The sequence below is a fragment of the Odocoileus virginianus genome, chromosome 12 (assembly GCF_023699985.2).
Source record: "Odocoileus virginianus isolate 20LAN1187 ecotype Illinois chromosome 12, Ovbor_1.2, whole genome shotgun sequence".
Lineage (NCBI taxonomy): Eukaryota > Metazoa > Chordata > Mammalia > Artiodactyla > Cervidae > Odocoileus > Odocoileus virginianus.
This window is the reverse complement of record NC_069685.1, coordinates 59,812,174-59,837,602: the sequence shown is the minus strand read 5'-3', so window position 1 is coordinate 59,837,602 and position 25,429 is coordinate 59,812,174. Positions and strand designations below refer to the sequence as shown.

The window sequence follows — 25,429 nt, the reverse complement described above, 5'->3', positions numbered from 1 at the left end:
GCTGTGCTGGGTCTTTGTTGTGGTGTGTTCACAGGCTTCTCTTTAGTTTCGACACATGAGCTTCTCTTATTGCAGTGCTTGGGCTTCTCATCATAGAGGGCCAGGTTTTCTAGTTGTGGAGCATGGGCTCTAGAGTGAGCGAGACCTCTGGTTGCGCCATTACATATGGGGTGTTCTTTAGCCAGAGATCACACCATCCCCTGCACCGAAAGGCAAATTCTTAACCACTGGACCACCAGGGAAGTCCCCCATTAGGATTTTGAATGTTTGCGTCTTATCAGGAGCCAAAGCACAAAGTGTGGAAACAACTTTCCCGTGACTCACCAGATCGTAAGTAGTAGATTCTGATTCAGAGCCTGGAAGGATGGCTCTAGTCTGCTGGGATCTCTCAGCAGTGGCACTGTTGACATTCGGGGCCCTGCAGATGGTGACTGCAGTCACGAAATTAAAAGACACCTGCTCCTTGGAAGGAAAGCTGTGACAAGCCTAGACAGCGTATTAAAAAGCAGAGCCATCACTTTGATGACAACAGTCCATCTAGTCAAAGCTGTGGTTTTTCCAGTAGTCATGTACAGATGTGAGAGTTGGACCATAAAGAAGGCTGAACCCCGAAGAATTGATACTTTCAAACTTTGGTGCTGAAGAAGCCTCTTGAGAATCCCTTGGACAGCAAGGAGATCAAACCAGTCAATCCTAAAGGAAGTCAACCCTGAATATTCATTGGAAGAACTGATACTGAAGCTGAAGCTCCAATACTTTGGCCATGTGATGCAGAGCTGACTCATTGGAAAAGACCCTGATGCTGGAAAAGATTGAGGGCAAGAGGAGAAGGGGACAGTAGAGGATGAGGTGGTTGGATGGCATTGCTGACTCAATGGACATGAGTTTGAATGAACTCTGGGAGATGGTGAAGGACAGAAAAGCCTGGCGTGCTACAGTTCATGGGGTCACAAAGGATTGGGCATGACTTAGTGACTGAACAAGAATCTTTGTGGGGGGCTTTGCAGGATGTTGAGCAGCATCCTTGGCTTTTATCCACTAGATGCCAGGAGCACATTCCACGTTGTAACACCCCAAAATGTCTGCAGACATTGCTATGTGTCCCCAAGGGAGCAAGGTTGCACCCAGTTGAGAACCCTGGCCTACAAAATTGTCTCAGATGCAAGTACTTATTTTTCAAAGTCCAGACCGTAGAGTTACTTCCATTGTTCTCAGATGGCTTTCTGCCTTGAAATTAGCTTCCGGGGGTCAGGTAGAGTCGGACTGGAAGCCCAGCTCTGCCCCCTGCCAGTGGTGTGACTTGAGGTCCAGGGGCCTCTCTGAGCCTCAGTTTCTTCACTGTGTGCAGGAGATGATGGCCTCCCCTGTGTAAGGCTGTGGGGATTCAGGGAGTCACCCACTGGGCCCAATCTATGGTGACACTTGAGGATGTTTATTCCTTCCTTCCCCATGCAGTCCTGCCTGGTCTCACGCCTGGGCAGCTGACGGTGTTTGGTGTTTCGCTGACAGCTCCCTTGCATAGTTGACTGCACCTGAAGCCATTTCCAAAGTCACCATGGAGTATTTCAGCCCCAACACTTGTCTTGGAACGAATGCCGGCCAAAGGTCAGCCCCCCAGAGCTAACGTTGATTGGCCTCCAGCTTCGTCAGAAACAGACTAAAAATAGCCGCCGGCCCCGAGGCTGGCCCTGAAGCAAAGCCACAGCAGCAGAACTGTCTGTCCACCCACCTGCTTTGCTGTGATGGGTTTGGGGCCCGCCTGGTGGCGGGGCTGTGTCACCCGTTTTGGAATCAAAACGGCGGCCATGAATGGTTTTCCCCAGGTCACAGAAAGGTGTTTTTCTAGCGGCTGGGTTTTTCTGTTACACTTTAGGTCAAATTGCTGATTTTTAAGGTTGTGTGTATAAAAATGGGATGTCTCAGATTTTCTGAAGCCAGAGGATCAAGCTAGCCAGTTGGGGAAGACCATGGACAGAGTGGGGAGAGTGGGTGGGTGGGGAGGAGGCCCTGGGCAGAGCAGCAGCCGGATGCCATTCTTGGTTACTGGGGAAATCAGTAGCCCCTGATTCTCTCGGCATCACTGCACTGAAATAATAGAGCTTGCCGTGCGCCCAGTGCTGGCTCTTACCTTCTTTCAGTTCAGTTCAGTCACTCAGTCATGTCTGAGTCTTTGCGACCCCATGGACTGCAGTACACCAGGCTTCCCTGTCCATCGCCAACACCCGGAGCTTGCTCAAACTCACGTCCATCGAGCTGGTGATGCCATCCAACCGTCTCATCCTCTGTCGTCCCCTTCTCCTCCTGCCTTCAACTTTCCCTCCATCAGGGTCTTTTCCAATGAGTCAGTTCTTCACATCAGGTGGCCAAAGTATTGGAGCTTCAGCTTTAGCATCCCTCCTTCCAATGAATATTCAGGACTGATTTCCTTCAGGATGGACTGGTTTGATCTCCTTGCAGCCCAAGAAACTCTCAAGAGTCTTCTCCAACACCACAGTTCAAAAGCATCAATTCTTCAGCGCTCAGCTTTTTTTGGTCCAACTCTCACATCCACACATGACTACTGGAAAATGTACTAGCTTCTTTAATCCTCACAATCCAGTGAGGTACATGTTAATATCTTCACTTTACAGTGGAGACTACTGAGTGCCTTACCCGATGGATACCAAAGTGACCATGGCTTTCGGCATCCCTGTTACAAAGTTAAGAGCTTTCTCTTCTTACTGAAAATAATAATAGCATGACAGAAAATGTAACAGATGTAGGCAAAGAGAAGAAAACAGGAAAGACCCGTTGTCCAACCACTGTGAGAAAATTGCCCACGTTGGGGTCTGTGTCCCTAAATGAGGGGTCTGCTAATGACGGCGCTGAGGTCAAATCTGCCTGTTTTCTAAAGCAGGGGTCCTTAGCCTCTGGGATCTAATGCCCAATGATCTGAGGTGGAGCTGTTGTAGTAATAATAGAAATAAGGTACACAATAAATGTCATGTGCTTGAGTCATCCTGAAACCATCCTCCCCCCTGCCCTGTCTGGGGAAAAATTATCTTCCACGAAACTGGTCCCTGGTGCCAAAAGTTTGGGGACTGCTGTTTTAAAGAAAAACAAGCTGTTGTTAAATAAAAACTGAACTGCTTGCTGGCTCATGGAATGTGATTTTGACGAAAGCCCTGTCCACATTTGCAAGATGATGTTGACCTCCAGAGTCCTTTTCCAAGTCCTGTTTTAGTTTAGCACTTCAATCCTAGGAGGTTTTAGAAGAGAAGCTGCTTGCTTCCAGCAAGGCAGGACGGCCAGCTCAAGGGCCGGAAATCACTTGTCCATTTGTTCTTTCAGGCAGCGTGCAGAAGGCCAGTTGAACTAAGAAAGTCTTCATTGAAAAATACAAGTCCTCTTATGGCGTAGCCTCACGTCCTCACGATGGGTTTCTGTCATTCATTTCTGGTTTTGTTCCCTGGCCTGGAAGTCTGTTTTTTCATTTCTGATAGGCAGAGCCTGGAGGGGGTGAGGGGGAAAGACTGCAGGTTTCTAGAAGGCTTTCCCCATGGGGAACTATCCTGGATGCAAAGACTTTATGTAGCAGGAAATGCCCACACCCAACATTTCCTGATGTGATGGCAAGAGGCCCAGGCCTGATGACTTGCTGGGTGGTTGCCTGGCTGGGCCGCAGTTTGCCTGTCTGTAAAATGGAATCTCTTTCCCCCAGCGGCTTATTGGCCTACAGCTTTGCTGTTCCCAGTGGCCTGCTGGCAGTGTTCCTCAGGACCCGTCCCTTCTTCACCAAAACTTCTTGGCCCCTCAGACCCACTCAGCCCCTCCCTCCCAAGATGCCTGGTGACAGTTACTGGACACATCCCTGGGTGGCAAACCTCTAACTTAATGCCAGGCAGGCAGCTGTCTCCCTGCTTGATGGCCTGTTGGTGGGATGAGAGGGAGTGGACAGAATGCCTGATTCCGCGCCTGTTTAAACCTCACCGAATGACAGTAAAGAGCCTTTTCTTCTGAATTTTATTTATTTTTGGCTGCACTGGGTCTTCACTGCTGTGCGCGTGCTTTCTGAGTTGTGGTCAGTGGAGGCTACTGTGTGTTGCGGTGCGCAGGCTTCTCACTGCGGTGGCCTCTCTCGTCGGGGAGCACGGGCTCTCGGGTGCTGGGGCTTCAGTAGTTGCAGGATATGGGCTCAGTAGTTTCGACTCATGGGCTCTAGAGTGCAGGCTTAGTCATTGTGTCACAAGCTTAGCTGCTCCGTCCATGTGGAGCAACTTAGTTGCTCCGCGGCATGTGGGATCCTTCTGGCCCAGGGATGAACCCTGTGTCCCAGCCATTAGCAGGTAGGTGCTTCACCACTGGACCACCAAGGAATTCCAAGGTTTTTCTTAAAGAGCTGGAAACCCGTCAGACCTTGGCAGAATGGAAGCAGGAGTTAGCAGTGACATTTTGGAAGCCGGAAAGCAGATGAACAAGCAGTCACTGGTTAACAGGACCAAGAGGACTGAGCCCTAAGGCGGCAGAGAGAGAAGCTGAGAACCTGTATCCCAAAGGCGCCGGGTCCTTCTGCATCTGGGGACCCAAAGTGAGGAGGACAAGGTGAAAGAATCCCAGGTCCCCTCATCTGCCCAGGTGGCTGGGGGCTGCCCACTTCCACCGCAGCTGCAGGCAGACAGTTTGATCTCTGGAGGGTGGGAAGTAGAGGGTCTTTGGACTGGACACTGATGAGTGTGGTGGAGTGTGTGGGGCCTGCTTCCCAAACCAGAGGATGGGTGCTGTGTTGGTGCTGAATCCTAAAAGCTGTCCTGTCCCCAAGACCTGTCCCAGTGCCTGGCCAATCTTTAACTTCCAGGCAGAAGGCTGAGTACCAAAGAACTGATGCTTTCAAACTGTGGTGCTGGAGAAGACTCTTGAGAGTCCCTTGGGCTGCAAGGAGATCAAACCAGTCCATCCTAAAGGAAATCAACCCTCAATATTCATTGCAAGGACTGATGCTGAAGCTCGAATACTTTGGCCACCTGATGCAAACAGCTGACTCGTTTGAAAAGACCCCAATGCCGGGAAAGATCTAGGGCAAGAGGAGAAGGGGACGACAGAGGATGAGATGGTTAGATGGCATCGCTGACTCAATGGACATGAGTTAGAGCAAACTCTGGGAAATAGTGAAGGACAGGGACGCCTGGTTTGCTGCAGTTCATGGGGTCACAAAGAGTAGGACACGACTTAGTGACTCAACAACTGAAGCCTCACAGACTTGTCCTCACTAGGGGAACTGGACCAGCCAGCGAGGATGACTCTAAAAATACTTGAAATTCCCCAACACACAGCCCTCCCACATCACCCTGCATTAAGCTCAGGGTTCAGTGACTTCACCACATGCCCAGGACTTTTCATCAACTCTCTGGTTCCTGCTCTTGGTCCTGAGAAAGCAACCACAGCTTATCAGACATTCGAGTGTGATTTCTAAGATGGATGGCAAACCCCAAACACCCAACGAAACGGGACACAGGAAACGTGGGAGGTACAGAAACCACATCAGGAGACGAGAGCTTGGAAAAGCTACTGTAAATACCCTCATCAGGGGTAGGGACAGTGCTTCACTTGTGGGATCAGGGTGCATGGGGAAGGGGACATCTACAGCCCCAAACCAAGCTCTTGGACACTAAAAGCATGCTATTAGAACAGTTAGGAGATAAGGCTGAGGGACTAGCCCGGAAGGAATAAGAAAAGAGTAATAAGAGAGGGGAAAATACATAAACTCGTGGGCCAGTTCAGGAATTTCAACATCCAGATAATAGGAGAAAGTGAAGAGAAAAGAGGCAGTTAAGTCACTAAGGAAATTTTGTTGTTGTTCAGTCACTCAGTTACGTGCACCTCTTTGTGACCCCACGGACTGCAGCACGCCAGGCCTCCCTGTCCTTCACTGTCTCCCAGAGTTTGCTCTAACTCACGTCCACTGAGTCGGTGATGCCATCCAACCATCTCATCCTCTGTCGTCCCCTTCTCTTCCTGTCCTCAAACCTTTCCCAGGTTCAGGGTCTTTTCCAATGAGCTGGCTCTTCACATCAGGTGGTCAAAGTATTGGAGCTTCGGCTTCATCATCAGCCCTTCCAATGAATATTCAGGGTTGATATCCTTTAGGATTGATGGGTTTGATCTCCTTGCTGTCCAAGGGACTCACTCTCGAGAGTTTTCTCCAGCACCATAGTTCGAAAGCATCAATTCTTCAGTGCTCAGCATTCTTTATAGTTCAACTCTCACACCTGTACATGACTTCTGGAAAAACTATAGCTTTGACGACCCAAACCTTTGTCGGGAAAGTGATGGAAAATTTGCAAATAAATCTCCAGACTTCAGTTTCCAGATTGAAGGAACCTGACAGCTTCCCAGTGTTACTGATGGAAGTAGACACACACCTCAGCACATTCCTAAAATTGTTCCCTAAACTTACAGAATACTCTGGTGCAAAGAGAAGAACCTACAAGCTTCTGGATAGGAAAAAACAGGTCACCTACAAAAGGACCAAGGATCAGCAGAGCTCTGGTTCTAGCATTCTTGAAAGCCAGAACAACAATGGCTTGAGGCTTCCAAAATTCTTAAGGAGAAGGCTTTCCCTCCTAGGATTCCACGCACAGCCAAATGATCAGATCGAGTGTGAGAGCAGAAGAAAGACAGTTTTAGAACATGCAAGGCCACAAAACATTTGCTCCCCTGAACATTTTCTTAGAAAGCTACTGAAGGATGTCTCCCATTGAAACAAGAGAGTAGATCAAAGAAGAGCAAGACATGGAGGACAGAAAAGCAAAGGAAGCTAAGAGCACCAAAGGAGGTCTCTGGGGTGATAGTGACAAAAGAAGCCTATACAGCCGGGACCAAGACAGGCATGTTGGGACACCACTGTCACATGTCCTGCCATTTGTCATCTTTTTAACTGGATGAAACTACTGTAGGATATGCCCTAGCAAGACAAAGGGGTCTATCAAAAAAGAGGGAGCCATGTGGCACCCTGAATTTGGGGGATAAAACCCCCAGGAAAGGCACAGGGAATCCTAAGGATGTCAGTAAAGGGAAGTCCCAGCTGATGCTTGTACAGGGGTTTAGTGGACTGTGTCCAGATGAAAGGAGTGTCGAGGCCTCCAGGAGGGATGTGGCCAATGAAAAAGTAGTGGAACTGATGGTCTTACATGTCCTAGGAGGCTGAGGAGTGAGATGAAGATGCAAGGAAAACCAAGTTAAAAAAAAAGTTAACTCCAGGGTGGGGGGAAAAAAAAGCAAATAGAAAGGGACATCCGGTATGCCACAAACCCTCACCTGTGAATAATGATCCCAGACTCATAAAACACCATAAATTTACCAAATTGCAGGATACCTGTATTACGAGGTTGGGGAAAGGGGATGGGGTGGCTGCTTATGAGCAGTAATTCCATGTCTGCTATAATAAGAAGCTCATAGATAGATGGTGTCTTAATGGATAACTCACAAGATAACGTGCACACATTGTTCAGAACCACGGAAATGTGTAAATGCCAGAGTCAAACGTGATTTCCTCTGGAGTGGGGTCCTAGAGGGGCGATGGGACAATGACCTTCTGTTTTGTTGTAATACATTTCTTTATTGTTTTAGTTTTTTTTTTAAGCTTGATATACAAGTACAGAAAAGCACACGAAACGTACAAACTGCTTCACAAGTATAAAGTATTAGAATGTGTACTTCTCTGATCTTAAACTTGTACCCTGTTGTAAGCTTATTTTTTTTTTGTATTATTTGAGTTCCTAAATTGTGAGAATTTATATAAAGAGTGTATTGAAGATGAAAAACCTGAACATACAGCTTAGGACAGGTCAGGGGGTCTCTTCGGCTGCTTTTGTGATCTGATCTCTTGAAGTCTCCTCGTACAGTGTTTCAAGGTCCCCAGAGACGGACTGCAGAGCTGCAGGAGTCTGATGGACTTTGGCTTCTCTGTGGAAGTGAATTTCCCAGGTGCCTGCGCGTCCCCAGTCTGCTTGCTCACGGGCCTGTCCTGTTCCCTCGTAGGCCCAGCATGTCGGGGCTCCACCTGGCAAGAAGGGGCCGAGAACAGAAGAAGGTGGACCTGCACAGAGACTTCACTGTGGCTTCCCCTGCCGAGTTCGTCACGCGCTTTGGGGGGAATCTGGTCATCGAGAAGGTACAGGTGGGGTCCCGGCACTCGGGGTGGGGTGGGGTAGGCCAGCCTGCCTCAGGCTGCAGAGGAAGGCCCACCTGTGGTGAGCGCTTGCAGAAGCAGGAGGTACCCGTGGAGGCTCTCAGAGGTGAGATGAACGCTGGGATAGCACGTAGCCTCCAGCACAGGCCCCCTGCCCTTTCCCTCTGTCCAGGTGCTCATCGCCAACAATGGCATCGCCGCCGTGAAATGCATGCGCTCCATCCGCAGGTGGGCCTATGAGATGTTCCGAAATGAGCGGGCCATCCGGTTCGCAGTCATGGTGACACCAGAGGACCTCAAGGCCAACGCAGGTACTCGGGCCCTGACTCCCTCCCTCTCCGCCACGCCCCGTCCTCACCTCTTCCACTCAGCCTGGGCCAAGTCCATCCTGCACCCCAGAGAGCATCACAGGGTACCTCTCCCGATTCCATATTTATTTCCCAATCTTCTCTATTTAATTAACATATCTGTTGCTAACAAGAGTGACCCATATGCCTTATAAAAATGCAAATGGTTAACATGCAAAGTGGAAATCTCACCTTTGAGGAATGTCCATGTTACAGTAGCTTGGCATCTCTTCCTCCAGATGCTTTTTTCTTGCACAGGTATGTGCTGTTTTTCAATCATTCCTTCATTTTTCTACTTATTTACCGCTCCATGTCTATCAGCATAGATCATTCTGTGAATAACTATTGGGCAGTTTGATTTTTCCCCTGAACAATCGTGCTCCTTTACAGGTCCTGCACACAGCAGCCAAACAGATCTTTTAAAACACAACTCAGGTTCCGTCTGCATGCCCCACCCCCGACCCCGTGTCCAGCAGCAGCTCCCTCACCCCCTGAACTTCCCCATAGTGAAGGCCCTGGGCTCTGCTCTGCAGAGGTGGAATCTCCATTTTACTACGGTGAGGACAGGTTTGCTCGTTAGCCCCATTTTACAGATGAGGTAATCGAGGCACAAAGGTGCGACTTACTTGCCAGGGTCCTGGGGATTGGAACTGTGGGCTGAGTCCGCAGTCCGATGCTGTGGGGTCACTCCTCACACTCAGGCTGAAGTCTGAGAACCTCACCAAGGCCAGTTAAGGCCTCACATGACTTGGCCCCTGCTGGCCTCCCAGCCCCCGTCTCAGGGGGCCCCTCAGCCTCCATCCCTGGGTCCCAGGCGCACTGGCCTCATCAGCGTTGGCCTCGCTCTTTCCTGTTGCAGAGGCTTGGAAAGCTGCGGACCGTTTGCTGACCGTGCTTTCTGGAAGCTCTTTGCACAGCAGGCCTCCACTCCCCCACGCACAGTTTGAGTGTTGTAGCTCTCCTGGCCATCCCTGTCAGCCCCGGAACTGTCCACAGTCTGTGCTTACCCTGATTGTTTTCTTGTTTATCTTCTCCAACACAAAAATTAAATTCAACAAGGAGCGGGTCATGGCCTGACGCCTAGATCTGTAATCTCTGGGAACTCTCCCGTCACCGACACACCATGTTGGGTCAACATCAGAGGCTGGCGGGCTGGAAGGAAGCACTGGTCTTGAGTTTTTTCCCAAGTCTGCACATAACATTTGACATCGTTCCTTCTCAAGGTCCTAGAGAATGTCATAGTGCAGATGTACTAACTCATGACTTTTGATTGAATCTACCTTTGCACAGTTCAAAACACTGTCCTATGAGGAGGGACTTCCCCAGTGGTCCAGTGGTTAAGACTGTGCTTCCACTGCAGGAGCCTGGGTTCAATCCCTGGTCAGGGAAGTTCCACAGGCAAAAAATAAAAACACACTGCCCCATGAACACCCTTTTACATGTCTTTGGCCTTATTGATGAATATTTTTTTAGAACATGTCCCTAAAAGTAGAATTTCTGGATTTGAAGAGCTCAAGTATATTAAAATCAAAGCATTGATTAAAATCAGCTATGAAAAGGAAGGAATCATCACATTATAACACAGGTGGGGCTTCCCTGGTAGCTGAGATGGTAAAAAATCCACCTGCAATGAGGGAGACCTGGGTTCGATCCCTGGGTGGGGAAGCTCCCCTGGAGGAAGGTGCGGCAACCCACTTCAGTATTCTTGCCTGGAGAATCCCAGGGACAGAGGAGCCCGGTGGGCTGCAGTCCATGGCCATCGGGTTGCAAAGAGTCGGACACGACTGAGTGACTAAGCACATAACACAGGTGAACCTTGAGGACATTACGCTCAGTGAAATAAGCCAGTCACCGAAAGACAAATACTGGATGTTTGCACTTACATGAGGTCCTGAGCAGTCAGATTCATAGAGACAAAAGGCAGAAGGGTGGGTGCCGGGGCGCTGGGCAGTGGGACGGGAAGCTGTCACTTCATGGGTATCAAGTTTGAGTTGTATGAGATGAGAAAGTTCCAGAGATCTGTTTCACAACAGTGTGAAGATTCTTGACACTTCTGAGCTATATATTTAAAAAGTGATTATGATGGTAGATTTTGTTATGTGGCTTTTTTTTTTTTACCATGATTAAAAGCAAATGTGTTGTTTAGTGGCAAAACAGTATTAAGATAACACCTTACATAAAAATTTTTAGGGAGTTCCCTGGTGGCCTAGTGATTAGGATTCCAGGCTCTCACTGCCATGGCATGGGTTTAATCCCTGGTCAGGGAATGGAGATCCCACAAGCCACATGGCCCTGCCAAAAATTAAAAATATATATAATGTTTTAAAACCCACTTCTAATCCAACTATGTTGATAGCTTCTTCCTTTTTTGTTGCCTTCCAGGCCATGACACACATATTTTCACACAATTATTCCTCCATTGTGACCCTAGAATCATCATGGTTATCCTTTCAGTGGCCATGCGTAGTTGTGTCCTGTCCTCAACTTGGGTCTGTCAGTCCTTCTGATTGCCTCTCTCTTGTTTAATTCCAGAGTATATCAAGATGGCAGATCAGTATGTCCCCGTCCCAGGAGGGCCCAACAACAACAATTACGCCAATGTGGAGCTGATTGTGGATATCGCCAAGAGGATCCCCGTGCAGGTAAGTCAGACAAGGCAGCCCCAGTCTGCCTGTGATGGGGACAATGCCCTGAGCTCTGGAGCAACCTGATTCCGCAGTTCGGAAGGGATGGAGGTGCTGGGTCCTAGGAGACTCTGAAATCCAGGGCTGGTAGGACCCAGCAAGGAGTTTTTGGGGTTTGATGGGAGGCAGATTCTTGAAGAAAGACTTCTATTTGTGCTTCTGTGTGTCTGCAGGCGGTGTGGGCTGGTTGGGGCCATGCTTCTGAAAACCCCAAACTTCCGGAGCTCCTGCGCAAGCACGAGATTGCTTTCCTAGGTAGAGTGCACCTCCATCAGATATGTGGGAATGGGGCTCTTGATGGAATTCTCGCTAGTGTGGCCCTGTAAGGAGGGGGCCTGTTGATGTTCCCACATCACACGTTCATGGTCAGGAGCAACTGAGTCTAGCAGTGGGAGGGCACATGGAGAGGTTGGCCAGCCCAGGGAAATAGCGATTACCATGGTTACCACAGCAGAATGATGCTGGGGCAAGCAGAACCCTCTGCTGGTGCTCCTGTTGGTACTGAGACACCAGCCATGTTCAGATTTCTAACTCAGGTTAGAAATCTTTAGGCCACACCTTTGCTTGGGCTGTTCTTAGGCCTTTGGAATGCCCTCACCCCCTGGGACCAGAACCCCTCATCTCTGCTACTTACTTATTGGGTAAAATGATACTTATTGTTTCCAAATTCAGATGTATAATTTGTAAACTTTACTCAGTTAGGTTGTCTGTCATCCTCGTGTGTAAATTAGAATCATTTACCATTCTCAGTAAATCCCTGTTGCTGCTCCTTAACCTCTGGGCCCACAGCACAGACTCCTGTATACAGCAGCTTGGTGCTAAGTCAGTACCTGATATTCACCTGAGGGTCTGCCTGGTGACCTGTGCTCACTGATGTGTTCTTTTCCATGGCCTCTCATTGGCTGTCACATGGGACTCTTTATCTCTCATTTTTAGTTCTGGGAGTTGATGGTCCAGCCCTAGTGCCAGCCAACTACAGCCTACAGGCCAAATCCAGCCTGCTGCCTGCTTTTGGAAATAAAGTTTTATTGAAACATGGCCCTGCCCATTCATTTATGTATTGCCTATGGCTCATTATAGAAAAAGTTTGCTAACCCATGGTCTAGTGTTTTGAGGTGCTGGCTTGCCCCCACTTGGTCTAGTTTTTTTCTGGTGAACTTTGTATAGGCCACTTAGCTTAAGCTATAAATCATGTTTACAGTCCACATGTCTTGAAAGTTGACTGATGAAATAGCAGACTAATAGATCTTTTTTCTTCCCCATCTTGATGTTAAATCCTCAAAAGCTGGGACCTGGGGACTTTTCTTTTGTGTACCTGATCAGCCCCCAGTTTGGAGGGCCTGAGTCTGCCTTCCCCCTTGCCCCACCCCGCAGGTCCTCCCAGCGAGGCCATGTGGGCACTAGGAGACAAGATTGCCTCCACCATCGTGGCCCAGACCCTGCAGATCCCAACGCTGCCCTGGAGCGGAAGTGGTAAGGGGCCCTGAACGTCAATTTGGGAGGATGCCTGGGCCCAATCTTGAGAGCAGAAGGGGTGACAGGAGTATGCTTCTTTAGTTCTTTCATTTAAAAATTTAAATTATCAAGAAAGTGGTATGATATCATTGCAGACATCTTAGAAAATAGGAAAAGTGTAAGAAAAAGAAATTGTTTATAATCCAGTGAACCTGGTTTTGATCATGTGTTTTATTATTTCAGCCCCTTTTTCTAGGCACATCCGTTTAAAAGCCAGAGCTCTTAGAGTTAATAGTTCGTGACGTGTTTTTTTCCTCGCTAGTCTTTCTATGTCAATAAATATACTTCACAGCACTTCTGGTGCCTGCAGAGAATTGTGTCGTACAGATGTACCTTCATTTACCAACAGTCCTCTGTAGTTACACGGTCAGGTTGTTTCCAAGTAATTTTTTATTTAAGGCCTTGATAATCCTGTAGCCAACTCTCTATGTACATTTTAATCATTTCTTTAGGGTAAATTCCTTAAAGTGGAATTTTTAGAATAAGTTAAAACAGGGAAACATTTCAAGAGTTTCTAAACAATTTGATTTTTTCCTACAAAGACTGAAATTTTAAATTTGGAGTGAAAAGTTTGTTTTTCCTTTGTTGTTGTTGTGTTTTTGAAATCTTCATAGGATTTTAGAAAGTAGTGATTGACATACAAATGACTCCATAAGATAGAGTTGGGATTTTTTTTTTTAATTCAGAGCAATATGGCTGCTCCTGGTGGACTCAGTCTGAATTGTCTGGAGCTTGGTTTCCCATCCAGGGTCGAGTCCATCCTTAAGGAAATGAAAACGCACAGTGGGAAACTGAAGGGCTGTGTCTGAATTCTGTTTGCCCAGAGGCCAGGCCTAGAGCCGCTGTGGTGGGAAGAGGCCCTGTTCGCGTCTAGGCTCTTTGGGGAGGCTTCTGTTTTCTCTGTGACCCTCCAGGTCTGACGGTGGAGTGGGAGGAACACAGTCTACTGGAGGGGCAAAGGATCACCATCCCAGAGTCCGTCTACAACGCTGGTTGCGTGAAAGATGTAGATGAAGGCTTGGAGGTAAGTGCAGATCCGGAGGATAGGGGGCAGGAGCCAGAACCTTCTCATAAGCCGGGTAACAGCAGAAACTGTCTAAATCTCTATGGAGGTTTGTTTGTCTTTTGCCCCCAGGCAGCAGAAAAAATTGGTTTTCCCTTGATGATCAAAGCTTCTGAAGGCGGCGGAGGGAAAGGAATTCAGAAGGCGGAGACTGCTGAGGACTTCCCCATCCTGTTCAGACAAGTGAGCTCCTCGCACCATGTGTTTTGCCACATGTCTTTGGGAATCGTGCTTCTTCCGTTGATGACCACCAGATTCTTTCCACTAATGCTATTGTGTCACAACCAAGAGAACCCCTGGGGGGAGCTGAAGTATCACTGTGTTGTGTTACAAAGCGGATGTATGCATCTTTCCTCCAAAAAGTCCAAGGCTTGGGTTGATCTGTACACTGTTTCCTTAGATGTTTGATTCTATGAACCAGTGTGTCTGTAAAGGATTTCAGAGATACCTGTTTGTGAGAATTATCTATCTGTGACTATTTGTCTATGGAGAGATGGAATATTTTGTACAGCTTAGCAGTTTCAGTATTTTTAATGTTTGTAGACGATCAATTTTATCCTTGGAACAAATCGTGTATTTACTTATTTGTAACTGGTTTTCTACTTTTAAACCATTCTGCCTGGGGGGTGGGGGAAGGAATACATTAGGAGAAATACATTAGGAGACTGGGATTAAAATACGCACGCTACTACGTTTAACATGGATAACCAACAGGCACCTACTGTGTAACCCAGGGAACTATACTCAATATTATGTAATAACCTATAAGGGAAAAGAATCTGGAAAAGAAAAAAAAAAAAACGCCAACATAACTCCTGTTAGCCCCTGGGTTTTTTTCCAGTACTCTTACTGTAGTATATTCTTTTACATAGACCTTCATATAGTTCTCGACTTTTTTGTTTGCTTTTTAATTACTTTATTTATTTTTGACGGTGCTGAGTCTTCATTGTTGCATGCTGGTTTTCTCTAGTTGCGGCAAGCATTCTCATTGCAGTGGCTTTCCTTGTCTCAGAGCACAAGCTCTAGAACATGCGGGTCAGTAGTTGTGGTACATGGGCTTAGTTGTCCCGAGGCGTGTGGGATCCTTCTAGATCAGGGATCAAACCTGTGTCCCCTGCATTGGCAGGTGGATCCTTAACCACTGGACCACCAGGGAAGTCGCCATAATTCTGTTGTATTATTTTTCACAGAAGTGGGATCTTCCCATGTGTTATTGTAATCTGCTTTTTTTAAATTGTCTTACAAATAACTCCATGTGAATCCTTATTTTTACTCCATCTTCTACATTATGTATTTTTGATCATGTTTGATTTTGAGAATATGTCTTTGAGAAGAGGTAAAACTAAAAGATCATCAAGACCATGGGCATCCCTGCCACTGTGGCATGCTCTCCTTGGAGAGCTTCCTGCTCCAGCCCTGCTTCCCCAGGGAAGAGCCCGCCATCCTGCTGTCCCCCCCAGGTACAGAACGAGACCCCTGGCTCCCCAATCTTCCTCATGAAGCTGGCCCAGCAAGCCCGGCACCTAGAGGTCCAGATCCTCGCCGACCAGTACGGGAATGCAGTGTCCTTGTTCGGGCGCGACTGTTCCATCCAGCGGAGGCACCAGAAGATCATAGAGGAGGCACCGGCCACCATTGCCACGCCCGCCGTGTTTGAGTTCATGGAGCAGGTGAGCTCTGGGGAGCTTGAGTGGGGGAGGCATCTCAGCTCAGTGCCAGCAAGAGCTCTCAATGCCCAAGTTGCCAAAGTGGCGTGGGTGTCCAGGAAGAGACAAAGGGGCAGGGAGTGGAGGGAGGAGATGAATTCAGCCTCTCACAGGTTTGTTGGGCTATGATCTCTGAGGTCCTGAGGTCATTTACACACAGCAGGTCCTCAGCCTGCATTCGGTCAGGGAACCAGGATGTCTTCCCCCCCGAGAAAAGCACCGGCACCCACTCCTTCCCCATCTTGTCTGCAGTGTGCCCTGCGCCTGGCCAAGACGGTGGGCTACGTGAGCGCGGGGACTGTCGAGTACCTCTACGGCCAGGATGGCAGCTTCCACTTCTTGGAGCTGAATCCCCGCCTGCAGGTGGAGCATCCCTGCACGGAAATGATCGCGGATGTCAACCTGCCTGCTGCCCAGCTGCAGGCAAGGAGACGGGCTCTGCGCCCTGGGGCGGCTTCTGCCCAGAGTGGGGGCTGGGGCTGGGGTCTCCTGTCCTGCTGAGGTCAGACCTCCCTCCATTTGGACTGACCTGGTCATTCCTTCCTGCTGGGAGTCGCTCACACACTTTGGCGGGATATGACACAGGTGCTGGTGGGTCCCTTTGGGTGGGCCACATCCTAAGACCCAGTAGACTCAGTGTGATCCTTTGGCTCAGCTGGTGTCCTCCGTCATCTGCTTCTTCCTCGTTCCTCCAGATCAGCTTTCCCTGCGTCCTTCACAAAACTTTCTTTATCTCTGCCTCTGGATGCTGTTTCCCCTCCCCTGCCACCTACTAAGAATCTGTAACTTTTATCTGATACTCATTAGGTGTTGTGACTGTTGCTTCTTTGCCCAAGGACACTGCTCCGTGGGGGCAGAGGCAAGCTGTCTTTTTCTTTCCTGGCGTCTCCCATGTTGTACCATCTTGTGGGCCCAGGAGGAGCTCAGTATATTCCAAATCATTCACCGCACTGCTTCCTCCATCACCTCTAGCTCTGGGCTCTGTCTTTGAGGACTGACCCTCTCACGGGATGGACTTCTTGATTTCAGATTGCCATGGGTGTGCCGCTGCACCGGCTGAAGGATATCCGGCTTCTGTACGGAGAGTCCCCGTGGGGGATGACGCCCATTTCTTTTGAGACCCCTAGCAACCCTCCCGTTGCCCGAGGCCATGTCATTGCAGCCAGAATCACCAGTGAAAACCCAGATGAGGCAAGTCGGGGGTGGTGGTGGGGAGGGGCTGCGTTTCCACCACCTCCAAGCTCCCAGCTTGGGGCAGCCCCCGAACCTTAGCCTGTAGGAGATACCGAGGCCTCACAGTTTACAGCTGAGGCAACTGAAATGCAGAAAGGGGAGGGATGAAGGGTGTATATTATCCACAGGTGCTGTATGCCAGGGACCAGGCAGATGCCTGGTGTGTCAGATGACAGCCACGCCTCTGGGCATTGTCACCCTATATCGCAGCTCCAGAGGTTGGGGTGGCCGGCCTGATGCCCAGGACCTGCTGAGCCCTTGGCCGTGTCCCCATGGTGGACGACGAAGGTCACATGTGTCCATCTTTGGGACGGGCAGCTGGGTTTAGAGCGCAGATCCTTGGATTTCTGGCCCCATGAACTTTTTACTACAACATACAGTCTAAGGCAGCGATCCCCAACCTTTTTGGTACCAGGGACTGGTTTCACGGAAGACAGTTTTCCCGTGGACCAGGGTGGGGGGGATGGTTTGCAGATGATTCAGGCACATGGCATTTATTGTGCGTTTTCTTTCTGTTATTATTACATCAGCTCCACCTCAGATCATCAGGCATTAGATCCCAGAGGTTGGGGACCCCTGGTCTAAGGAGTCCCTCTGTGACTTGTTCTTGCTTGTGTCTTAAAGTACCAAGCAGTTGGCGTCTGTCACAGTGTACGTGTGTATCAGCAGTTGTCACATAACCACCATAATCTACCACGATTTAGTTATCTAAAGACTTCATTCAAGAAACTTGGGATGAGAGAAGTTTTAGCCCCTCTCTCCTATGGTGACTGTATTAGTTTGGGATCTTTGGCTGAGAGCAAACCATCAATTCCGGTGGTGGGCAGGCAAAATGGGAGACTTTTAAGGGGTGGATGGCTTATTCACAGGATGGAGGATCACATATAGAAAAAACCTAGGCACCTGAAACTTTGCATCTCTCGCCTCCAAGCGTGTCTGCCAAAATGAATGCCTTTATCACAGGCAATCCCAGCCAGAGCATCAAACCCACCTCTCCCCTTTTACCAGAAAATTATACTCAGAAGTGAATGGGTCATTCTCACAAAGTTAGTTTATGTGTATATTAGCATCAGCTAGGGCTAACATTGAATTTCTGTATCTGTCATAGTCTAGAATTGGAAATCCCTCTCCTCTTTTATTTGAACATTTTCTTATCAACAATGGCAAGCGTTTAAAATCAGTAGGTACTGTCACTCAGCTCTGTAAATGATTGCCGGTCCCCAACTCGGTTGTTATCTTTCAACTTATTTTTAAGAATAAAAATTCCACAGCTGGACATGCTCCCCTGGATACACCTACACTGCTTGTGACAAGTATCAGTGTTTTATTGATCACACTAAGCTCTTGGGTGTGGGAGGGACTCTTGGGTTTTCCTAAGATTTAATTCTGATGAGAATAGATCTGGAGTAATAATTTCTTCTGTTTTGCTTTTTTCTGTCTGGGCTCCAGGGGTTTAAGCCAAGCTCCGGAACAGTCCAAGAATTGAATTTCCGCAGCAGCAAGAATGTATGGGGTTATTTCAGCGTGGCTGCAACTGGTGGCTTACACGAATTTGCGGATTCCCAGTTTGGGCACTGCTTCTCCTGGGGAGAGAACCGGGAAGAGGCCATTTCGTTAGTATCTCCCTCCTTCCCTTCCTTCCACCCCTTCCTTTGAGAAACTAAAAATTATTAGCCTGTGGCTTCAGATGCAGAGCAGTTTAGGGGATGAATAGCAGACCCTATCTTAAACACCTTATGCCAAAGTCCAAGAACACAATCTGTCCTCTTCCCTCGTTTGAGACCTGTGACGACATACATGGAATCAGTTCACCAAGGTCACTGATCTTGAGCTTGTTACAGGTTGAACTTGAAGGTGATCCAAAGAATGTTCAAGGTAATTCCAGGAGTTTAAAAGGTGCTGAGTGCTATAGCTTTTTATTAAAAAAAAAAAAAAGTGCAGGGGGGGCCCTCTTTAAATTAAAGTCTCTTAAATAGTTCCCCGAGAAATCCACATTGACAAAGCCCTCAAATGCCAAAACACCTCCATCTTTTAAAAAATTGAAGTATAGTTGATTTACAGTGTTGTGTTAATTACTGCTGTATAGCAAAGTGATTCAGTTAAACATATGTATATATATATATATGTACATTCTTTTTTTAAAATATCCTTTTCTGTTATGGTTTATCATAGAATAGTGAATACAGTTCTCTGTGCTATACAGAAAGACGTTTCTGTTTGTCCATCCTATAGAATAGTTTGCATCTGCTAACCCTAACCTCCCACTCATCCTTCCCCCACCCCCTTCCCCCTTGGCAACCATAGTCTGTTCTCTATGTCTGTGAGTCTGTTCCTGTTTCATGAATACGTTCGTTGGTGTCATATTTTAGATTCCATGTATAAGTGATATCATCTGGTGTGTTTCCCCTACAACACTCTCCCTGATTTCATAGAGAGTGGGGTTTTCTGCCCTTTGGACTGGACACCGTGTTTGATGCCGGGCTGGGGGGGGGGGTGGCCCTCTGGGAAACAGGAGGTGGTTACAGCCAAGCATGTGCAGGCTGGTGACTGCCCTGTGCAGAGTGGGGTACTGGTGTCAGCCATCTGTCCGTGCACCCCAGTCACACCGGGCAGCTGGGTGGACAGCTAGAGAGTGACTCCTCCTGGGACACTGAGCGATTTTGACAGGTCCAGCAGGAGAGAGTCAAAGTGACTGGCAAGGTTGATGACAGTTATAATCACTGCAATTAATCATTTCATAGCAGCTAACATTTACCGATCAGGGACCATGTGCTTTATTTTTTTTTTTTTTTGAGGATTTATGTTGGACTTTATTTTCATTTCTAATAAATTTTGTTTCTTTTTTTTTTTGGCCATGCTGCTCAACCTGTGGGATCTTAGTTTCCTTACCAAGAATCAAACCCATGGCCCCTGCAGTGGAAGTGCAGAGTCTTAACCACTAGACCACCAGGGTCCTCCCTGACCATGTGCTTTATATGGATCATCTCATTTGAATCACCAAGTACCTGTGAGAAGGCAGGGTTATCCCCCCATTTTCCAGATGAGGAAACTGAAGCCAGGGCAGTTTAGTCACTGGCCCAAGATTTGCTGGACCAGTCCATGCTGGAGGCTGTCTGATTCAGGACACTCTCTTCTCTGCGGTTTTGGCTCACTGGGAACCATGCTGGAGCTGATAACACCTACATTAATTGGGAAAGCAATCTGTGTGTCTTCCCCTCAAGGAACATGGTGGTGGCTTTGAAGGAACTATCCATCCGGGGTGACTTCAGGACCACCGTGGAATATCTCACCAACCTTCTGGAGACTGAGAACTTTCAGAACAATGACATTGACACCAGCTGGTTGGATAACCTCATTGCAGAGAAAGTGCAGGTAGAGGGCTGCACGCGTTGCCCCTGGGGGTCCTGGAACCACCACCCTCCCCCGGCTCCCTCTGGCCTTGGTCCTGGTGGATACTGACCCACAGAGTCTCTCCCAGGCTGAGAAGCCAGATATCATGCTCGGGGTCGTGTGCGGAGCCTTGAACGTGGCCGACTCCATGTTCAGAACCTGCATGACGGATTTCCTACACTCGCTGGAAAGGTAGGGCGTAGGGGTACTTCCCTTCCCCTCTTGGGAAAGGTAGCAAGTAAGTGGTGTTGGTGTTTGTGGCAAGTAAGGCAGAGACATACTTTTTTTTGGTGCAGATCAGTCACCATGAAGTTAGTGAACCCCTCCTGTCATCACCTTTTCCTCCTGCCCTCAGGCTTTCCCAGCATCAGGGTCTTTTCCAGTGAGTCAGCTCTTCGCATCAGGTGGCCAAAGTACTGGAGCTCCATCTTCATTCAGCATTGGTCCTTCCAATGTGCTTGCCTCCTTAGAATTCCTCAGATAAACCTGGGCTGCCCTGGAAGAGGCTGGATGATTGGGGTGGTGGGGGCGAGAGGGATTCTCAAGGCCAAGATAGCCATCATCCTTCAGACAGCCATGTACATACTCATGCTGACCTGTGTAAGTTAAGTTACAACAGGCAGGAGTTCAGAGAGGAGGATGCGAACTTGAGAAGCAAAGCAGGTTATAGGTCACCTCTATAATGAATCAGGTGACCAGTGAAATGGACCCCATGAAGATGGCCAGGAGGTCCCTCTTAGGATGGACCAGGGTTTCCCAGCCTGTGTACCACTGGCATTTGGGGCTGGATCATCTTCTGTGGTGAGGGCTGACCCTTGCCAGATGGAACGTTAGCCCATCCAAAGCATCCCCTCCTCCTCCTCCTCCAGAAGTCAGGACAATCGAGTGTGTCTCCAGATACTGTGATCTGTCCTCTGAGGAGAGGCAGAAATCTCCTTCCCTCCTGCCCCGCCCCCATTGAAAACCACTGTGATAGGCAAAGGAGACTACCAAAAGGGAAATAGAAGGATGAAAGTTTTTAGTCCTTGGATCATATACTTTTTAAAAAAATATTCTTATTTGGCTGCACTGGGTCTTAGTTGCAGCCTCTGAGATCTAGTTCCCTGACTGGAAATCAAACCCAGGCCCCCTGTATTGCCAGTGCCAAGTCTTAGCCACTGGACCACCAGGGAAGTCCCAGATAATATGCTTTTGAATGGTAATAGAGTCCCCATATGGGCTTCCCTGGTGGCTCAGCGGTAAAGAATTCTGCCTGCAATGCAGGAGACCTGGACTTGATCCCTGGGTCAGGAAGATCTCCTGGAGGAGGGCATGGCAACCCACTCCAGTATTCTTGCCTGGGAACTCCCATGGACAGAGGAGCCCAGCAAGCTGCAGCCCATAGGAGTGCACAGAGTCAGACATGACTGAGGCGTCTAAGCAGCAGCAGCAGAGGCCCTGTCCGTGCACCGGTTTCTTTCACAAGCAGGTGGCAGGATTCCCACGCAAGGACTTTTTCCGAGAAGCAGCAGCGTGGAGTTTGCTTCTTGGGAAGCCCTTTTGAAATTTCACATCCTGCCGCAAGACCAGTTTCCTTCAGTTCTAAGGGATATCAGGTTCCTTGGGACTGTCCATCCCTTGCCTTTATCAACCAACCGTGGTGATGCTTAGGAGAGGCAAAGAGTGGGTGGTTTTTAAAATCCAGAGAATGGATGGCCGCAGAGTTCTTGGTCACTCCCAGGCTCACTGTAGGTTTGTCTTCTCTCCCAGGGGCCAGGTCCTCCCCGCAGAGTCTCTGCTGAACATTGTGGACGTGGAATTAATTTACGGAGGCGTTAAGTACATCCTCAAGGTAGAGGTCTCTATTTCTGGGGTGTCTCTAACACTCTGGGGTCTCAAGGGAGTTTTACTTCTGCCACATGCCACCCCTGCAGTGGATTTTCCATGCCTGGTCCTGGGATTCCCCCTGCAGTCCTATGACCTTGAAACCTATGGGCTTTGGATTCCAGAACCTGTAGGCTTGGACCACATGCACAAACAAGTCATGATAGAGCATGTGTTGGTTTCCCACGGCTGCCATAATGAAGTTCCATAAACCGGTATCTTCACCAGTTTCACCAGAAATTCATTGTCTCTCAGTTCTGGAGGCCAGAAGTCCAACATCAAGGTGTTGGCTGTGCCGTGGCCTCTTAGGCTCCCAGGAACCACCCTTTCCTAGCTTCCGGTGGTCGTGGACAGTCCTTGGTGTTCCTTGGCTTAGAGGTTGTCACTCCAATCACTGCTAGTCTCTGGCTGTGTACGGCTACCTGTGAGTGCGTCTTTGTCTATCTGTCTTCATCTTCCTCCTGTGCCTGTCTGGGTCTCTCCTTGCCTTACAAGCACACCAGTCAGACTGGATTCAGGGCTCACCCTAATCCGACCTGACCCCTCCTTAACTGACTACATCTGCAAAGACCCTGTTTCCGAGTAAGGTGACATGCCGAGGTTCCGGGAAGGATGTGGACTTGGGGGGACACTGTCTAACCCCTCAAAGCGTGCAAGCAGAGCCACGGCTCGAGGGCAGAACCTGTCCCCACAGGTGGCCCGGCAGTCTCCGACCATGTTCGTCCTCGTCATGAACGGCTCTCACATCGAGATCGACGCCCACCGGCTGAACGACGGGGGGCTCCTGCTGTCCTGTAGTGGCAACAGCTACACCACCTACCTGAAGGAGGAGGTGGACAGGTGTGTGGCCGGGGGCACCCAGAGCCAGCTCCCCCCACCCACCCACCGCGCGGTCCGTGTGCAGGCTCAGGCTCTTAGCCGAGGCACCTTCTCCGGGACCTTCCGGGGCTCCTGGGGAGGCTCATCTCGAGGGTGGAATCCCAGGCTGCAGGTTGGCATCCATGGGAGGTCCCCAGGCATCCCTTGTCTAGTGATGTGGACGGATTCAGGGCTGCCAGCTCCACAGCCTGTGAGGTGTGTGCTGGGTCCCAGCAGCTCTGGTCTGAGCTGCAGTGTCCACACCCATCGGAGCAAGGCTGGGAGAAGATGCGGTTATCCAGTTAGGGTAGCAGCTATTTATCTGAGCATCTGTTGGGTTGGCCAAAACGTTCGCTTGGGGTTTTCTGTAAGATGTTGCCTATGAATAAACTTTTTGGCCGACTCAATACTCACCCCAGGTGTCAGACTAGGTGTCAGCAGAGAGCCGTGGTCATAACTCATGGAGTCTTGTCGGGGACGAGACGCATCGAACAAGCGGATGGCAGCAGGGAAGGTTGCTGTGTGTCCAGATGGGTGGAGCATGGGGTGACCCAGAAGCACTCAGTGCGGGGAGCCTCACGAGACAGACTCAGAGACCCTGCTGGTCTGGGGTGTCTGACCAGCCCGAGCTCACACAATGAAACAGACCCCTACTCCCACCCCCAGCTGAACAGGCAGCAAAGATCTCTGGCCAAGAAGAGTAAAATGGGGGAGGGATGGGGGGTGGGGGTTCCAGAGGCCCCAGGCCTGAAAAAGCTCCAGTTAGGGAATGCAGGTTCTATTCCCAGTCCTCCATGGAAGAAGGCGGACAAGATACACCCCAGACTGGCGTTGTGTTACCTCTTTTTAACCCGTGTTCTCTCTGCCAAGAACATTCAGGATGATTATAGGCACCACCCACAGGGCAGGCTCCTCCTGGTTCTGTTACAGAAAGTGAAAGTGTTAAGTCTCTCAGTCTTATCCGACTCTGCAACCCTGGACCAGAGCTCCTCTGTCCGTGGGGATTCTCCAGGCAAGAACACTGGAGTGGGTAGCTGTTCCCTTCTCCAGGGGATCTTTCGAACCCAGGTCTCCCGCACTGCAGGCAGATTCTTTACTGTCTGAGCCGCCTGGGAAGTGGTTCTGTTATAAGGAGAAGCCTTTCCCTGGGTCAGCATGTATTGAATAATATCGATATTGCTTGATTGCTTTCTCTGTGCCAGGGCCTGTTGGAATTATGTCAGGAAAAGGAGCTAGTTTTCTGCCAGGAAGGGGCCCCACCCCAGCTCACCCCCAGAGTCTTTGGGGTAATTGTCAGACAGCACCATTTGGGAAGAGTGGAGTGAGTCGTTCAAATCATCCCAGGGTGATGCTCCTGGCTGCCGTCAGGGAGGGAAGACGCTGTCAGAAGCCTGACTCCGGCACGTGGGTAGCTGGTCCCCTCCAGTGTCCCCACCACCTCCTTCTCCATCCAGTTACCGAATCACCATCGGCAACAAGACGTGCGTGTTTGAGAAGGAGAACGACCCCACGGTCCTGAGATCCCCTTCGGCTGGGAAGCTGGTGAAGTACACCGTGGCAGACGGGGAACACGTTGAGGCTGGAGGCAGCTACGCCGAGATAGAGGTGACCGCAGAGCTGGCCCCCAGGATGGGGCTGCAGCCGGGCCGCCCTCACACCCCCTCCTCCAGGGAGGGCCCTCTGGCCCGGCTGCTGCACCCAAGCCACCAGACCGCCCCTTTCTCCTGAGCGCTCACCTGCTGATCCCTCAAAGAGCCAGTGCGTGGGGGGTTCAGCCCCGGTTCCCTGCCTTATTCCATGGGGAAAAATATCTCAAAAAATGTATCCCTCCCCAGGTGATGAATGATGATAATGCTGGCAATTACAAAGTGGTAACCCAACACCTGCAAAGCACTTAACACATGGCAGGCACCCTTCTAAGCATTTTCTCTGTCTTTAATTCCTGCTTTAATCTTCCTAGCAATCATGAGTTGGACCCAAACAGAACCTCCATTTTGCACATGAAGACACGGGGCCCAGGCAGCCTAAGAAACTCGCTCAAGGTCACACAAAGCCAGGATTCCAACCTGGTCATTCTCTGATGCCAAGGAAGAGAATGATTCCTGTAATGAAAATATAGCAGTGGTGGGAGCTGACAACTGTTGGCCTCTTGTTATGCGTCCTCCAGCTTATCTTTCTCAGTGCCCTATGAGACTAGCCTGTCATTCCCCCCATTTTACAGTTAGGGAAACTGAGGCTCAGAGAGGGGACGGCATGTGCTAAAGATCACAGAGTGATGGGTGGGGTTCAGGGGTTCCAGCCCAGGCCTGGCGGACCTGAGTGCCCAAGCTGTGAACTTCTGAGCATGGGCAGGATAGTCCTGTCTGTCTGAAGCCCATACATGCTAGTAACATTCATTGCGTCCACACAGCCAGACTCTCAGACCAGTTAAAGGGTCTGCTGACTGGACTGGGAGCACATTCTTCATTCCCCAGAGGGTTTTCTCTCTGCCTTTAAGAAAAGGAGCCAGTCATAAAATGCACCTCATTTTAGGAACATATGTGTCAGTCACCCTACATCATATGATTTAGCTGTGTTTCTAAGAGAAAGGCCTTCCTTTGGAA

At 49.4% G+C, this 25,429-nt stretch overlaps 1 protein-coding gene across 4 annotated transcripts in view; it reads left to right on the top strand.

Annotated features, from left to right (window-relative positions):
* Positions 1–25,429, top strand: part of ACACB (acetyl-CoA carboxylase beta) — a 102,773-nt gene that overhangs the window by 27,300 nt on the left and 50,044 nt on the right. For 3 of the 4 annotated variants that reach the window (XM_070475444.1, XM_070475442.1, XM_020907281.2), the window contains 16 exons: positions 8,017–8,149; positions 8,340–8,478; positions 11,047–11,156; positions 11,372–11,453; positions 12,573–12,671; positions 13,628–13,737; positions 13,849–13,959; positions 15,237–15,446; positions 15,735–15,905; positions 16,512–16,673; positions 18,165–18,328; positions 19,937–20,087; positions 20,194–20,297; positions 21,855–21,936; positions 22,663–22,808; positions 24,281–24,431. In XM_070475444.1, the coding sequence (XP_070331545.1) occupies positions 8,017–8,149; positions 8,340–8,478; positions 11,047–11,156; positions 11,372–11,453; positions 12,573–12,671; positions 13,628–13,737; positions 13,849–13,959; positions 15,237–15,446; positions 15,735–15,905; positions 16,512–16,673; positions 18,165–18,328; positions 19,937–20,087; positions 20,194–20,297; positions 21,855–21,936; positions 22,663–22,808; positions 24,281–24,431 (2,125 nt within the window). Of the gene's footprint in view, positions 1–6,605; positions 6,864–8,016; positions 8,150–8,339; positions 8,479–11,046; positions 11,157–11,371; positions 11,454–12,572; positions 12,672–13,627; positions 13,738–13,848; positions 13,960–15,236; positions 15,447–15,734; positions 15,906–16,511; positions 16,674–18,164; positions 18,329–19,936; positions 20,088–20,193; positions 20,298–21,854; positions 21,937–22,662; positions 22,809–24,280; positions 24,432–25,429 lie in introns of those variants that run through there. The other variant, XM_020907267.2, reaches the window with a different exon arrangement.